This window comes from Chelonia mydas, chromosome 11, assembly GCF_015237465.2.
Source record: "Chelonia mydas isolate rCheMyd1 chromosome 11, rCheMyd1.pri.v2, whole genome shotgun sequence".
In the NCBI taxonomy this organism is placed as follows: Eukaryota; Metazoa; Chordata; order Testudines; family Cheloniidae; genus Chelonia; species Chelonia mydas.
The window spans coordinates 45,147,311-45,165,439 of NC_051251.2; the positions used below are offsets into that span (position 1 = coordinate 45,147,311).

General features: G+C 40.9%; 1 protein-coding gene across 13 annotated transcripts in view; it reads right to left on the reverse strand.

Moving 5' to 3' along the window:
• Positions 1-18,129, reverse strand: part of ZNF385B (zinc finger protein 385B) — a 300,973-nt gene that overhangs the window by 73,439 nt on the left and 209,405 nt on the right. For 6 of the 13 annotated variants that reach the window (XM_037912970.2, XM_043525350.1, XM_037912972.2 and 3 more), the window contains one exon: positions 14,357-14,499. In XM_037912970.2, the coding sequence (XP_037768898.1) occupies positions 14,357-14,499 (143 nt within the window). Of the gene's footprint in view, positions 1-14,356; positions 14,500-16,781; positions 16,833-18,129 lie in introns of those variants that run through there. The other 7 variants (XM_043525343.1, XM_043525342.1, XM_043525344.1 and 4 more) reach the window with 3 other exon arrangements.

Here is an 18,129-nt window from a genome sequence, read left to right on the forward strand (position 1 = left end):
AAAAAAATAATTGTGGTCATCTGTCTTAATCTTGTCACCGCACTTGTTGGATCATATTAAAGAAGTTCTGTATTAAAATCACAAATGAGTTTGATTCCCGATAATTAGTAATACCCTGGAATTTAAACTAAGAGGTCTCTTGGTTTTTGGTACTGTTTCTCTCCCTCTATGTGTGAAACTTGCAAGCTGCTAATTGCATTAGTACATTCTAAGACAGAGTCTGTTCTCAAAGCAATTCACACAGAGAGAGACTCAAAGCAATACTCTGAACAGCAGAAACAGCACCCAGAGACTCCCCGCCCTTTTGTTGTATTAACAATTGTGATTAAAATAGAGATAGAGGATCTATGTGGATGGATGCTTGGTGTGGATAATAACTGAATGATCAGGGAGGTAAATAACCAGAGGACCCTCGGAGGGCAGACTGGAATCCACCCAACAGCCTCAAGAATGGGAGAACCAAAGAACAAGATAACATCTAGCAGCACAGAGCTGTCAGGAATGTGACATCTGCTGATTGATTCAGCAACAGCATGATGAAGCAATTCCCATAGACTGGCATAGGAAGAAATTCCTATAAAAATGGACTCTAGAAAGTGAGAACTTTGGGGTCTGATTCTGCAAACCAACTTCCAGGAGCATCAGATGAGCATCTGACAAGGCCCTGGTCCCTCCTCATGTCCAGGCCACCTGGCCAGTGGCTTGGCATGAGCTACTCTAAGGCTGGTAACTATGATAACAACCTTGCAGAACCTGTGTGTGTGTGTTTGTATGAATGAATGTATGAATAAATATGAGATTGAATGGAATGTTATAGCTATAACTAACAGCTTACTATGATTCTTTCTGTATTCACAATAAATGTGGTATTTTGCCTTTTCCCCTTTAATAAGATCCTGCTGGTTTTTATTTTATTGGTATAACACAGGTGTGGCCTCACCAGTGCCAAATAGAGAGGAATGATCACTTCCTTCAATCTGCTGGCAATGCACCTACTAAAACAGCCCAATATGCCGTTGGCCTTCTTGGCAATGAAGGCACACTGCTGACTCATATCCAGCTTCTCGTCCACTGTAATCCCCAGGTCCTTTTCTGCAGAACTGCTGTTTAGCCAGTCAGTCCCCAGCCTGTAGCGGTGCATGGGATTCTTCCTTCCTAAGTGCAGGACTCTGCACTTTGTCCTTGTTGAACCTCATCATATTTCTTTTGGCCCAATCCTCCAATTTGTCTAGGTCACTCTAGACCATATCCCTACCCTCCAGTGTATCTACCTCTCCCCCCAGCTTAGTGTCATCTGCAAACTTGCTGAGGGTGCAATCCATCCCGTCATCCAGATCATTAATGAAGATGTTGAACCAAACCGGCCCCAGGACCGACCCCTGGGGCACTCTGCTTGATACCAGCTGCAAATTAGACATGGAGCCGTTGATCACTCCCATTGAGCCTGGCAATCTCGCCAGCTTTCTATCTACCTTATAGTCCATTCATCCAATCCATACTTTTTAAACTTGCTGGCAAGAATCCTGTGGGAGACCATATCAAAAGCTTTGCTTAAGTCAAGATATATCACATCAACCACTTTCCCCATATCCACAGAGCCAGTTATCACATCATAGAAGGCAATCAATCAGGTTGGTCAGGCATGACTTGTCCTTGGTGAATCCATGTTGACTGTTCCTGATCACCTTCCTCTCCTCCAAGTGCTTCAAAATGGATTCCTTGAGGACCTGCTCCATGATTTTGCCAGGGACTGAAGTTAGGCTGACCAGTTTATAGTCCCCTGGGTTCTTTTTCTTTCCTTTTTAAAATATGGGCACTATATTTGCCTTTTTCCAATGTGGCTCTAAGCCCCCTTTTCATCTCCCCTGAACTTGGAGCTGGCTGGGGATTGAACAAACCCTTTCCCTAGAAGAGAGTAGCTCTAAATTGTGCTAGCTGGAGGAATCCCCTCTTACCCACAGAATGCTCAGGGTATGAAGGATAGAAGGTGTGGGAGGTAGAGACTTTATGCCATTGCTGGACAATATGTAAATTCCCAGCATCCCCACAAAGGCAGCTGTAAGTCCCCTTTGTGATGCTGAGCCATACAAAGGGAACTTAGGCTGGGCCAAGTATGTGGGGAAGAAAAAAAAGACATGATAAGCCTAATCTTTAGTGGCCAACTCTAACACAGATATTTTCCATATACATATAAAATACAATAGCTAGAGAGAGGAAACAATTAGAGCTGTCAAGCGATTAAAAAAAATTAATCGTAATTAATCGCACTGTTAAATAATAGAATACCATTTATTTTAAATATTTTTGGATGTTTACTACATTTTCAAATATGTTAATTTCAATTACCACACAGAATACAAAGTGTACAGTGCTCATTTTATATTTATTTTTTATTACAAATACTTGCACTGTAAAAAACAAAAACACTGTATTTTTCTATTCTCCTCTCACAAGTACTGTAGTGCCATCTCTTTATCATGAAAGTTGAACTTACAAATGTAGAATTATGCACAAAAAAACCCGCATTCAAAAATAAAACAATGTAAAACTTTAGAGCCTATAAGTCCACTCAGTCCTACTTCTTGGTCAGTCAATCACTCAGACAAACAAGGCTGGTTACAATTTGCAGGAGATAATGCTGCCCGCTTCTTGTTTACAATGTCACCTGAAAGCAAGAACAGGCATTCAGATGGTATTGTTGTTGCTGGCATTGCAAGATATTTATGGGCCAGATGTGCCAAAGATTCTTATGTCCTTTCATGCTTCAACCACCATTCCAGAGGACATGCTTCCATGCTGATGATGGGTTCTGCTTGAAAATGATCCAAAGCAGTGCAGACTGACGCATGTTCATTTTCATCATCTGAGTCAGATTCCACCAAGAGAAGGCTGATTTTCTTTTTTGGTGGTTTCGGTTCTGTAGTTTCTGCATCAGAGTGTGTTGCTCTTTTAACACTTCTAAAAGCATGCTCCACACCTCAATCCTCTCAGATTTTGGACAGTACTTCAGATTCTTAAAACTTGGATCGACTACTGTAGCTATGTGATGTTCCCCTCTGGTGTTATCTGGACCAGTGATCTGCTAGACCACTCCAATCCCTAACTCTGGGAGCCAGCCTTACCCTGCTCTGCTGGGAGAACCCCCACTCCTGGGCTGTTCACGCACAGCCTCTGGCATGAAAGCTGCTCCCACCTACGTGCAAGTGAATGACACTAGCCAAAATCTTCGGTCCCAGAAACAACCCTAGGAACCTCCGTTTTGCAGTGTCCAGTTATGCCCACTGGACACTGCAAGCTTATATAAATTCATCAATTTAACAAAGAAATTGATATGTATCAGGCTTGTTCTCCCAAGGGGAGTTTCTGACACACTGCAAACCAAATGCACTGCTTCAGGTAGAATAAACAAACAGATCTATTAACTATAAAGGTAGATTTAAGTGATTATAAGTCAAAGTTTAGCAAGTCAGATTTGGTCAAATGAAATAAAAGCAAAACGCATTCTGAGGTGATCTTAACACTTTCAAATGTCTTTACAAACTTAGATGCTTCTCACCGCAGGCTGGCTAGTTGCTCTTCAGCCAGGCTCTCCCCTTTGATCAGTGGTTCAATCGCTTGGTGGTGGTGGGTGTCTGTAGATGTAGGTGGAAGAGAGAGAGCATGGAAAAATGTGTCTCCCTTTTATCATGTCCTTTCTTTCCTCTTGGCTTTGCCCCCCTTCCCCTTCAGAGTCAGGTGAGCATTACCTCATTGCAGTTCCAAACTGTCCAAGGGAGGGGGTGACTCCCTCCAGGATCTAACAGATTCTTTTGTTGCTGCCTGACCAAGTGTCCATTGTTCCTGTGAGGCTGGGCTGGGTTTGTCCCATCCATGCCCTGACAAGGTGTGAACTCCCTCTCTGTTCTTGGAGAGTTTTTGCATGGGCTTGCTTTAAGCCGTGAGGTTACATTTTCAGCTTCATTACTATATACATAAAATTATAACCTACAACCTTATTATAACATTACTGTAACAATTACTATAACATCACTATAACAACCATGCTCAGTGCATCATGGGCCTTTCGAAGACACCCAACATGACAAACTTTTCATTGGATACCACACAATCATTCTATAAAGATGAACATGGGGGTGTAGGGTGTCCCCCCGAAGTACAGAGCATCACAAGCTAATTTTAGAAATCTCACATCGGTACCTTCTTTGCATTTTGTCAAATCTGCTGTGAAAGTGTTCTTAAAACGAACATGTGCTGGGTCATCATCTGAGACTTCTGTAACATTAAATATATGCAGAATGTGGGTAAAAAAGAGCAGGAGACATACAATTCTTCCCCCAAGGAGTAGAGTCACAAATTTAATTGACACATTATTTTTTAATGAGCATCATCAGCATGGAAGCATGTCCTCTGGAATGGTGGCCGAAGCATGAAGGGGCATATGAATGTTTAGCATATCTGGCATGTAAATACCTTGCCACGCCGGCTACAAAAGTGCCATGTGAACGCCTGTTCTCACTTTCAGGTGACATTGTAAATAAGAAGCAGGCAGCATTATCTCCCATAAATGTAAACAAACTTGTTTGTCTTTGCAATTGGCAGAATAAGAAGTAGGACTGAGTGGACTTGTAGGCACTAAAGTTTTACAGAGTTTTGTTTCTGAGTGCAGTTATGTAATCAAAAACAAATCTGCATTTGTAAGTTACACTTTCAAGATAAATAAATTGCATTTCTTGAATGAGGTGAACTGAAAAATACTATTTCTTTTGTTTATCGTTTTTCAGTGCATATATTTGTAATAAAAAATAATATAAAGTGAGCACTGTGCACTTTGTATTCTGTGTTGTAACTGAAATCAATATTGAAAATGTAGAACAACATGCAAAAATATTTAATAAATTTCAATTGGTATTCTATTGTTATAAATGCGATTAATCTTTTTTAATCATGATTAATTTTTTTGAGTTAATCACATGAGTTAACTGTGATTGACAGCCCTAGAAACAATATATTCACTAGAGCACGTTTTTATAATAGCCACGTTGCAAAATCCCAAATAAAGAGATGAAAGGCAGACCAGGACTGAGTCTAGCACTGGTACACCAGTTGATAGCTGTCATCCACTCCTTGTAATCAACTAAGGGAGCAATGTGCTTTCTTGACTTAAAAATCAATAGTCTTTTGATCAGCAAAACACATTAACCAACATCTTTTGAAGAACTTCTGGTAAAAGTAAAGTGTGGAAAGGAATCAATGAAGGATTTCTTCATGACTAATCAGATCTAACCTGAAACTTAAACAGGACTTGAATTGAGAAGATAAGGACAAAAATCTCAATAGAAAAGTAGAAACTTCTCCTTCCCAGCTGCAATTTGTGTGTGACTGTAACAGGGTCAGCACCTGCCTCACGAATGCCACCTCCTGGTTGATGTGAGTCTGCAATCTCTCTGCTTGGGAATGGGGCAGCACCCGCCTCACATGAGCACCCCCCTTCTGGTCAGGTGTAAGCCTGCTATTTCTTAGTTCTTGGTTGGAACAGGCTGGCACTTACCTCTTGCAAGCGCCCTGTTGGCTGATGGTTTCTTCAGCAGGTCTTCAGTGACTCAGCCCTCCGGCTGAGTCACATGCTATCTGCAGATGGAACAAACAAACAACCCCCTTCCAGGGTACACAGTCTTTACATTCGCACCAAGGCTTCCTCCCTAGAGACACTGATCGCCTGTAACAGTCCAATAGGGACTCATCGTGGTACCCTCAGTTGTGTGTGTCCTTTTCAGCAGCCCTAAATGGGCTCAGCCTTTAGCCAGACCAGAAGGGCCCATCATGATACCCTCACTTGGTCTGGCAAGGCTCTGGGCTTAGTCTTTGCTCAGCCCCACAGCTATCCAGAAGATCCTTCTTAGCTCCACTGGTCTTCAGCAACCCTCTCTGGGCACAGTCCTGCCTGAACTGAGCTGTCCATGGTCCTGCTGCTCTTCCAGCCATCCAGGCACACAGTTTCTCCTCTTCCAGCTCCAGGCAGCAACTGACTGCTTTGCCTCTGACGCTTCTTTTTATATGGCCCTTCTGGTCCCAGATTGGCCACTCCAGAAACTCCTCTGATTGGCTGTTTCCCCTGCAGCCACTCTGGCCCATCTGGAGGACTTCTCCTCTGCTCTTTTCTGGGACAGGGTCAGGCAGAGCCAGGAGGCCTCCAGCAAGGGACCTCCAGACCTAGTCCACACCGTCACAGTGACCTTCACTGTCAACCCCCCATAGATTATACATTGTACTCATCCAGTTTGAAAAAGTGTCAGGAGCCTGGATTACCAGGTGCAATGTTCTGGCAGAATAAAAATTCACTCCTGGTTATTTGCATGGAAGAATACACTATAGCTCTGAGTAAGGAGTGGGTAAAGCCACTACTATAAAACCAGCATGGATGTAAAGAGAATTCTTTAAGACTTCTTTTCCTATTAGATGGACACACATTGAGAATTTAGATTTTTTCTAAGAGCCTATTGTACAAAAGTTATCGTCACTGGAAACTAACATGAGCAAATGGTGCTGCATATGTGGCCACCTTGGTCTAGGTTATATTTTGATAATATGAGCTGTGAGAAGAGTTGTTTTTCTTGCACTGTATTTGCAAAACATCCTTCAATGTTCTAATACCTAAAATATTTATAGCTAACAAACCTCTCTTTTTAAATAGCTTTCTTGTTTCTCTAAACAAGCTTGTACCTCCAATGAAAGGAAAGCACTTCCACCAAGATAAAGACTTCTTGGATTTTCCCTGTGCTGACCTATAAAAGAAATGAACTGCTAAAGCATCAAATTGGTTTCAAACATTTTGCAATAATACACAGAATACTCAGATTTTCTGAGGACTTAATGTGGCTTTTTATTTGCACTAGAGCAAGTGACAGAATTATTGCATACACATAGCATTTTTGTATGAAATTAGGTAGACAGCTAACTGCTCGATTTGTGCACAAAATTAGAAGCAGGTTTTGAAAATTTGCATCTCAAACCTCAAGTCTATGCATTAGACTATAAAAAGGTTGTCTAAGAGAAAGACATTCAGCTGATTCCCTACTTGTATGGTCCCCTCTTGATAAGTGGACAAAGATTGCTACAGGGGGCCTACCCATTAACTTCCCATCAAAGAAAGTTCCAGAACTATTGAAACACTTAACAATTACACACATATGGGGAGATTTCCCTCTAAATATAGTTCAAATTAGGTTAGCTCGGATCTTTCTTGCATTGGCAATAAAATGGATTAGAAGACTTTATAGAGTTTTCCCCCCACATTTCTAGAGTCTATGACCTAACAAAGAGTAGTTCTCTAAAGAGAGTTCTAATAGGAGTTTGCCAACCCACGTGTGTAAGTATATTTACAAGTGGTGCAAGTTTCAACACCTATAGTTATCGTTGTCCAGCAGTTCCTATTATAAGACCCTGTTTTCAGTTGATGATAATTTTGCAAAACTTTAATGGTTTGTCCTGAAATTTTCTTTGTCAGGTGTCTACCTCAGGCTGAATTCTTAGAGAAAGCTTCAGCAAAAATGATTCAACTATTTCCAAGAAAAAGATGAGGGGGAAACACATTATTTTGCCCATGTTAGCAAATTGGTTCTAAGTATTTTGCTGTGATGCATGCACTTAAAATTTGGCAGGGAGATCACCCTGATGTCAGGGATATGCCTTTTGCCATGCCCATGAAAAACTGCCCAAATGTGGCTCTTGAAAAAAATCTCAGTTCTTACATGCTCAGTAGAGACTTGCTAGTTTTGCTGCTAAATTCTTTGAAGAATATTTGTAGTAAGTATACTCGAGCTCCTACATGCTGAGCAGGACTTTCCCTGCAATTGTTACTCTAAGCCACTGTTGTGCTCAACTGAAAACAGGGAGACTGTCTTTCCTGTGCCTAACCTGTTGGCATCTAAGCAGTGACCAGAAGGAGGAAGTAGCTTGACTTAGCATACAGAAAGGCGAGGACACAGGGAAAGAGGTTGTAGAAGCCTGAGGTCAGGAAGAAGCACATAGGGAGGGAGAAAAAGCTGATCCATGGGGAAGGAGAAGAGAGGGCAAAGGAGGAGCAGAAAACAAAAATATAAGGAACAAAAACTGAAAAGGAGAAACAGGAAGAGCAATGAACTCTCCTCCCACTGATTACCCTGGATACAGTCATGTCTGACAAAGTGGGGTTTTCCTCTTCTTACGTTGTATGTGAGTCTTACTGTTTTGCATGAATACTGTGTGTGCCTCAGTTTCCCTGTGTCTTGCACCAGTGCCTAGGTGGTGGGGATAAGGGTGTCTGACTTTTGCTGTGACCCTCGGAGGTCGCTGAGGCTGCTCCAGCTGCCTGCATGTAAGCTATGGATGGTGCTCTTCGTAACTTGAGTACCAGGAGGGGGATGCAACCAGGTGACACTTTGCCCGGTAAAGTGAGACAAAGACTGGAGGAGCAATTGGCGTGTCGGAGGTGAGGCAGCAGGGTCAAGTTTAGTCTGCTATGGGGGACGCAAGAAGGGGGAGAGGGGGGAGTCCAGGGCGTGTGGGCCAAGACTTGGCTGCAAGTCACTGATTTCTGTGCTAACAAGTTCTGTTCTACCCTGTGTTTCTGTCCACTAATAAACCTTCTGTTTTACACATGGCTGAGAGTCATGGCTGACCGCGGAGTTGAGGTGCAGGGCCCTTTGGCTTCCCCAGGAGCCCCGCCTAAGCGGAGTCGTTGCAGGAAGCGCATGGTGTGAAAAGGGATGCTGAATGCTCCGAGATCAGATCCAGGAATGCCGAAGCTGTGTAAGCTTCTTGCCCTGGAGACAGTGTGCTCAGAGGGAGGAGGCACGCTATACCAGAGTCCTGACTGGCTTCATACAGAGCAGTTCCAGACAGGGCCGGCTCCAGGCATCAGCGACGGAAGCAGGTGCCTGGGTCGGCCAATAGAAAGCAGTGGCACTCTGTCAGTTATTGGGGCGGCACGTCCGGGTCTTCAGCGGCAAGTCCTTCATTCCCTCCCTTCCACTTCGGTGGCAGCTCAATCGGTTTTTTTTCTTTTGGTTTTTTTTTTCGCCGCTTCGGGTGGCAAAAAAGCTGGAGCCAGCCCTGGTTCCAGAGCATCAACCTTGTGACTCCATGACATCGTGTCTGGAGTGAGTGACCCTGAGCTGCCTGCTCAGGACTAGAGCAGAGGCAGTGGCTTCTGACAGTAAGTTATCAGGCAGTTTTTCCCTCCCACCATCCTGGCTCACCTGGACTGATAGCTCTGGATGCCTGTCCAGTTTGTGAAAAGGGACCCATACATGAGTACAAAATCAGCTTATGTGCCCTGCTTGAAGAGGAATAGGCATTGCAGCAATAACTAGACCACGGTAACCTCCGAGTTCTCCAAAATGTGAAGGTGTGAGTTGGCATTTAGAAATCAATCAGGATCTAGTTAGATGTGGAATATTTCACTAATATGAAAGCTGCCGCTGAGATTATAACGCTTGATTATCCCCGAGGCCAAGGCAAACTCAGAAGGAAAGCATACCAATTGATGATTATTTTCTATTATGATACTCAGAAACTGCTTGATATTGCTTTTGCACAGTAATAGAATGACTGTTCGCTTGTATTATTTTGAAAAAATTTACATCATAGAGTGCTGCTCTCTTCCAAAATCCACTCTTCTGAGGAGATAGTAGAAACCTTCTAGTCTTTTGGAAAATGTACACCTCTCATTGTAGATGGTACAGCTAGCAACAAGGTAGGTTACTCAACACTTTCTAATAAAAGACCCTATTTTCAGTTGCTTGTCAGTAGGGCTGGTTGAAATTCACTTTCTGCAAAACCAAAATTTTCTGTGGTAAAAGTGCAATTTCCCAGAATGAAATTTTATTGTATAACAGAAATTCTATTTCCCAGCTAGTTATAATCTTGTGCATATGCATTATGCTACACTTTTTACTACCTGATCACAAACTGTTTTTTCTGCAAGACCACCACCTCATTCAGTAGGCAGAATGGATGGTTATCAGGCAATTAATCATAGCTGTGTGCTGAAAGAAGCTGTGGTCTGTAGGATCCTTGCCTTATTTGTTGCAGGAGCTAGAAGTTGTGTGGTAAATGAGGCAGTGATTATATAATTAAAGACTATCGTAATGCATATGCATAAGGGTCCAAATTAAAGTTACACAGGCATCCTTAATTATGACATTTCCTAAGTTTTGAGTGCTTGTCTTTGCAACCTTAATGCTTTTATCTTACTTTTTTTTAATGTAATAATACATTTCCTTCAGAGATAACTTCAGCTGACATGCTTGTAGGTGATGGGTGATCTATCCTATTGTTTTAACAATAGATGTCTAAAAACATACTTGTCTAGAATCAATTACTTAACCATTTTTGGAAGGTTTTAATAATTTCTAAACATACAATTTTTTGAAGGCTAAAAATGAACTCAGATTAATAAGCACATTTTTGTACAGTATGTTACCTGTAAATTGGGTATACAACTCATAAAATGCCATATCTTACATACAAAGGGCTAGATCCTCAGATCCATGTGTCAATTTACACCAGCTGAGGATCCAGCCCAAGTTGTACATATAGTGTTCTGCTATGGATGAGTTAGAGCTGTGCAGGACGGGGAAGATCAGTCGCTGAGCAGAAGTCTTTGAAGGCATTATTTCTATTCAGCAGAAGGGCAAACAATATTGGAAGGCTGATTGGGGAAGTGCGCTTGAGGTGACAGTTGCTACACTTCTGTTAAAGGGGTACTCTGCAACCAAGGGCCAGTTCCTGGCAGGGCCACGCCTACTCTAACACTTTCCATGCCACTTTGCCCTGACACGTATTTGCTGGCCCTGTTAGTGCTGTCTGCATTGGCTGGCTTCTCCCTTAGCACCCTGAACAGCAGCAACCAAACTAAGGCTCCTCCTTACATAAATATCATGGGAGGGGGATCCGTCCACTTTTGTCCCCCATCTACTGCACCCACACAGGAAGGCAGCAATTCATTTTCAATTACATTTTAAATATAAGGCCAATGGTGGGCTGAATTTACCCCCTCACAGATAGAATATACAAGTAATTAAAATCCAGAGCCACCACATATTCTAAAGCTTTTTATTGAGCCACACAAACAATTCATTCAGGAAAATAAACACACCTGGGGTAAGGCATCTTTTAAAAAAAAACAAAAACCAAATCAGTGCAAAGAATGTATATTACACTTAAAAATAACCCATGCAGGCAGAGAAACAACTAATCAGAAAACAGCATATTTTAGCAAATGAAGTGAGAATACTTATGTTACATCTGTAGTATCACAGATGTTTTCAGTATTAAAAACTGTCAAGATTAACTATTTACAAATGGATCTAATCTGGTTTTATATATACTTCCATAAATAAAGGAGAGAATTCTTCTGGAAATACCATGCTCTTCAGGAAATAATGTGCTCTCTCGGGGATGTTCCTTTTAAGACATTTTCCATTTACTACCATTTATTATTATTCTATTTTCTTCCCCTGATACTTGCTGCATCATCAAATGTAAAGCAGAAGCTCTTTTCTTGTTGAGTCATTACAATTAACAAGCCAGAAATTGTCTCCACCTATGTCAAGTTACAGGAAACATTTAGTGAACTGGCAGTTCAATACAAACAGAGACAAGTATATCCCAAGATGTTTCATTTTCAGGAATTCTTTTCCAACCCTCAAAAAGGTATGAAAACATAAATGAAGGCCCTGATCCAGCCTTTGGATCTATCCCATCAAAATTAATTGGACTTCACAGTGGTTAATGCTAATTCATTGTGAGATCAGGGCCTAAATTTCTTGTAATTACTCTCATGGTTGAAATCTGTAGGTTTCTAGGTCTGGAAACTCATAGGGTCCTACAATATCTAATACATACTGTTAATCCATGATGTGCTACTGGCACTTGGGAAGATGATGCAAAGCCCTTTTAATTGTATGGCTTCCTTCAGGCCCAGACATAGGTGACCTAGATCTTACATACATTATGTCTTCATTTAGGTTCACTTTTGTCAACCTAAATTTTGCAATGTTTGCGCGTGGTCAGATTTCACATACACCCTCTCTCTCACCCCGCGCTACAGACCATTTGCTCAGGCTTACAATGAAAGAGAAAAACAACAGGGTTTGGTCCTAAAGCCACCACTCATGTTATCATGATGTAAAATATATATTTGCAGTGCATATGTTTAGTTAATAAGAATGAACTCAAGACAGTCAGGGATCATTGTGCCCATTAGCAGATGACAACGCCCATCATAAAAGGCGATTAAGGAAATAAACACTAGGGGAGGAGGGGGAAATTCTTGTGAATTAAAAAGGGAGTAAAAGTAAACTACTGCTTCTCAGAGAATGCAGGTTAAAATGTAGTGTGTCTGTGCCTTTTCCAGTGCTATTTAATATAGTTATCAGTGATTTCAAGGGAGAAAGTAGACAGCAAGTAGTTGAAGTTTGATGCTCTTTTGGTTACTAAATACCACAGAAAACTGTGAGTGGCTCCAGGTGGGTTTAAAAACTGGATGGGGGACGAGGCAGATGGAAGTTAGCTTGGGTAAGTATAAAGAAATATGCGTAGGCAAAAACAGTCTACATGTCCAGTCTACATGACTGGTCTCCAGATACTACTGCAATTTAAATGGTCAATAATAATAGTAATAAATAATGCATCCTGATAGGCTTGACATTTGCAGGATCCTCAGAGGAAAAGTTTATTTAAAGAGTCTGGCTAACGTACAGCAGCATTAAACAAAGAAGACGCTTAAGTACCTTAGAACAGAACATAATCGCAATGATTGCATATTGGAGAATGGTATGCCCTCATTTGCAGTACCATTTTTGGTTTTGGCTCCCTCATACCGTAAGCACATCTGGAATGCTTTTTTGCATATGCACACATACATACTCCCCCATATATATCTTATGTATTGTGTGTATATGTATATATACACATACACTATACATATTTTATGCGGGTATTTTGCAATGAATACATTAATATTCAAAATGGCTTATAATGGCCTTTGAAAGAAGTTGCTGGTATACTACTCCATAATCACCCTCCAGCACTATGTACCATAACACAAGACCTCTCTGCAGAATATATTTACAAGTCATGAGGAAAAATCCTCTTGCTGTTTTCACGTCATACAGAAGATAAGTTTGCAAAAGGAAACATTTGGCAGTGGTTCAAATAAGCACTGTCTGGTGGTGCTGATAATTCAATTTTTTTCTGACTACAGTGACAACTATGATGCTGTACAATTCATGTAATCCTTATGTATGAACAAACTATATTTACTGACTGGACAGAATTTATTCACACAATGACCTGAACCATTCTCCTTTCTGTCGCTATTAACTTGTTATTTACAGACTGATTCCCTGAACATGGGAAAAAACAAGCTCAGCAAACATGCAAAATATTAGTTTTAAGTTGTATGCAATAAGCATATGGGGATAATTTAATGAACTGTAAAGGATATTAACAATAGGGATTTTAATAATATTTAGAATCTATTAATGGGGCAATTAAGGAAGTAAGAGCAATTAAAAATAAAGATTGGACTTTAAAAACAAATTTTTTACTCTGAAAAAAAATAGGGCAGCAGCTTTGTCAATGATTTAACTGCATGTTGCAGTCATTTTACAGCAAATGAATTGCAAAAATAGAGGTGTAATTTTTCAGAAGAAAAACACAGTAAACAGAAAATGAATCAAAAGTAAATATGAGTTAATAAGAAATTGTTTTTCACCCTGGCTGATTAGATATCAATTTCAGTTTCACATCTCTTCATTCAGTGATAGGCCAGACATTCAGTTAGTGAAAGTCTGAGTAACTCCATTGGTTACAATGGTTTTAGGCTGATTTATATCAGCTGAAGGCCTTGCCTATTTTCTTTAATATGAAAAAGATTTTTGTTTTCAAAATCATCTTTGATCTTTCTATTTCCTATGTATATTGGTCTTTCTATTTCATAGTATATGCATGCACGTGCACGCACATGCACACACTCACACAAGACACTATTGCTTGCTAACTGTACATTGTGTTGTTCTTTTTACATGCCAGCCACATCTCCAAAAGAAAATAGTCTGTATTTGTTGGAACCTCGACAGGAACCATGCAACAGGATGGTCTAAAAGGGAAGGTATATAACAAATGAACCCTGGATTTCATTCTGTCCTGTTCCATATGTCAGAAATTAGCTATTGTAAGAGTTGAAAAGGGTTATCTAACGTTTGATGTAACCAATACATAGTGTTGTAAGACAGGCTTCATGTACTGATTATTAGCGTCTGCAGAGAAAGCAGGAGGAGGGGGCTAATAACATGAACATAAATTTACTTACTGTGTTAAAATTTGGGAAGAGTCCAACAGCAGAACTACTGTCCACAGGAAAGGACATAAAGGGCTTGATGTCCAGTGACGGCTGCATCATCAGAGTCGGTGTGCGCACAAGGGCAGGAAGTGTAGTAGTATGGCATGTACTGCCTGCCAACAACAAACCAAAAACAGGAATTCATCACTCCCTCATAGACAAAAATGCCCTTTCTTTAGGCACATACACTCTGTAAAGGTAGAGAAAAATCACCTCTGGCTAACAACCTGTAAGAAGTAAACATTATACACCTTTGATAAAGTGGTTCAGTAGGAGTTAATACAATTAAAAGATGCCTGCTTCTTCCCAGTCTAGATGAGGCAGAACACTTCCCCATGCCCATAGCTGCTCAGATTCTGAAGAGGAGACATATGGTGCATAAATCACATTGGACAAGCAGAATAAAAACACTTCTAAGGCTCAAAAATTCTGATGAGCCAGAAAGGCAGGGCTGGGCACCTATTACAAACAGATGCTTTTGCAATTCAGGGTTGCCTATGAGATTAGTGAGAGTGGACATTTATGCAAGCTGGGATACAGAGGTATTTTTTAATGTGAGTTGTGCATTCATTTTTCTCCCTTATAATGGCATCTGTAATGTGCTTAATGCTGGAAAAGTATGATTCAAAGACTTTTTAAAAAAATCTAAGAAAAGGCCTACTGATTAAAAATGCAAGAAATCAAGAAATAAGTAGTAAGTCCATAACATATGTTTATACTAAATAACCATACGGCACAAAAATAAACCCAATTTTCTACTTTCCCTCAACATCACTCTCCAGCAATATTTTCTTAATTTAACCCTACATCTTTCTTTCCAAACTAAGGCTTTCCAAATTTTTAGTTCATAGGAACCCGTTTTATAAATACACACAGACAACATGTGGCCTCAAACAAGTGGAATCTTTCCTAATTGATGACTGTCTAAAACTGAACAGATTAATATTTAATACAAGAGCAGGCCTATATCCTTCCTTTCTGCATAGCTCCTGACTCTCTCATCTCACAGGGGGAGGGGAACAAGGGGGTATGCACCAACAGAAAGTGAAGGAGGTTTGTCCATCTAATGGCACAGGTGTCCCAATATCCACAAAGAAATTTCTTGTCAGTTTTCTGCAGAGGGTCATGCTCTCCCTCTTTGCAGAATGGTTCACAGCAAAGCCACATTGTTGCTGTACACTTCCCTTCCCCTCACCCTCTCCTCACCCTCTGAGGGCAGGAGAAGGCAACTCTCGGTCTAATCTCTGGCTGGATTTTCCAGTGGGAATTCTGTATATTTGCCAGGGAGCTTATGTCACCAAAGCTGTCTCTTTGTCCCCCTGCTTCCTTCCCTTGCTCTTCTTCTAAAACAGAGGGCATTCACACCCCAGATTAGACATTTTTTCATTATATACCTTACTTTAAAAATGTTATTTCTGGAGCTCCAAATGCAAATCTGTAACAATTGGATTTACATTCTGCTATTTGGGGTTGCAAAATATTCTTCAATTAATGTGTCAAGTGACTTCTAGATACTGTAAATTAAACATTTAACACAAACAATGCACTGCCCTTCAACCCTTCCAAGGCTTTCCAGTCAATTGATTCCCTACCCACCATTCCTCCTCCTCAGGGCTGCCAAACCAGTCTCTGCCCAAACCCACTCTTTTCCCCCCTGAAGCTGCCCAACTCATCATCTATGCTGCACACCCCCTGCAGCCTCTCAGCTCATCAGGTAAATTAATCAAAAGTATCCCACCCCTCCCTGCAATCCTATTGATCACATCCTTAGCTCCACATCCATCCTCTTCCCCACAACCACTCAATGGATCCTTTTACCACACAGCCCCAGTCAATTCATCCATTGCTCTGCAATCACCGCAGCCAGTTGATCATCTGCCTTCTCCTCCTACTAGCTTCCCTTGTCCCCATCTAATAGATTCTTTGCCTCTCCATTAATACTGCTCCTACCACTAGCCCTCCAGTTACCTTCTTCCTCCTTTCCCCAATGGCTAATCAGTGATGGGGAGGAGAGCAGTCCTGTGTTAGATGTTTCTCTGGTCCCAAGGAGAGTGAGTAGTGTACGCTGCTCCCCATGCAGGGTCCCTGGGCCTTTTAGAATGAGGTAGGAAGTAGACTATGGAGCAACAAGTGCAACTCTCTCTTCCTCATCAAACCTCACCACTCACCCACACCCATCTGAGAGATGCCAGGCAGTCTGTAGGGCCTTGCTAAGTAGATCTGTCCCAGTGCATTTGGAATCTGTGTGTGGGACACTGAGTGAAACTTCATTCAGAAAAGGCAATGCATTTGTTCCCTCTTCTTTTGATCTCACAACCATAGGTTCATAGACACCATTTAAAATCCATTCTACTATATTTGAGAATCAGATTGAATGTTGTGATGCTGTGGTTACCTGGGTTGATTAGATAGTCTACCATCCAAGACAGGTCCTTTGTAGATACTACTGAATAGGAGAGGGTAAATATATTAGTTTCAGCCACTGCGTAAGAATGTAATGTTATAGTCTATTAGATTAATTACAGACCACAATCCTCCCCAATTCATGCATTGGTAAATCCTGGGGTCACAGAAGGGATGGACACAAGATTGCAGCAGTGCCCCACCAGGCTGGTTACATTCCTTCTTGAGAGGAAGACTGATCCTGATAAAATTATCCTACATTTTCTCCTTTCCCAACCCCATCATTTGCAAAATTTAAAATACTGTTTGAAATCTGTAAGATTTTATATTTTGCATAGACTTGTGAAACTCATTGAGAGTTGTGTTTAATTAACTGTAGGTTAGAGCTTATTCGCGTGAATTCATAAACACTAAAAAACTAATGGCAGTCTAATGCACATACAGCCTCTTCCTTAGATCTGCAATGAAAAAATAGATCAACAGGATAATAGCGCATCAAGAGATTTACCAAAGGAATTATCCTTTGACTGTACTGTATTTCTACTAGCTGATTCTGATATATTAGGTACACAGAACTCAGTATTGTATTCACACTGCAACAGTGTATTTAATTACACACTGTGCTTCTAATTAGGTAATGTTCCAGCCATTGTCAATTTAATTCTTCAATAAAACAATATTTATATATTTTGATTTAGCCAGACTTATAAATATTGCTTCAGTTACAACTAAAATTAAAATTAAGGCTGAGTTTTTGTAATGACTGACCTCCCATTCCTTCTAACCAGGCTGTGGCGAATATTCATCATAGAAATAAGTTTTCACTATTTTTTCCATATCTCTGTGCACTCTTCTTGGTACATCCTGGCTGACTACTGATATATCAAATTTATCACAACATATACCAGAAGCCTCACTGCAATTTGTGCAGTCCGTGATATGGGATGTCAGAGTAATTAAATCTGGAATATCTTCAGGATACCAGGATGGATTCATAGATTCTACAGAATTTACATAAAACATGCACCCAACAGTTTGATTAGTGAAGGCAGTTCCCCATAAACCTGTGTTCAACTATTTTCACTCCCCTCACCCCACAGTTGACTTTAAAAATCCTTCTCCTCTACTACCCCTGCCAATCAAGTCATAGAGGCCCATTGACTGTCCTCCCTCCACCCAACCTCCCTGTAAAAATCCCTGGCAACATTAGCAGGAAGAGATGACCAAAAGTGACAAAGCTAGAACCTCTTCACTTAAGAGTCATCAGATCAAGCAGAATGGAACACAGACTTGCACCAAAATTCCGCCTAAAGGTCAAACACAGTCCCACTGTCACCCAA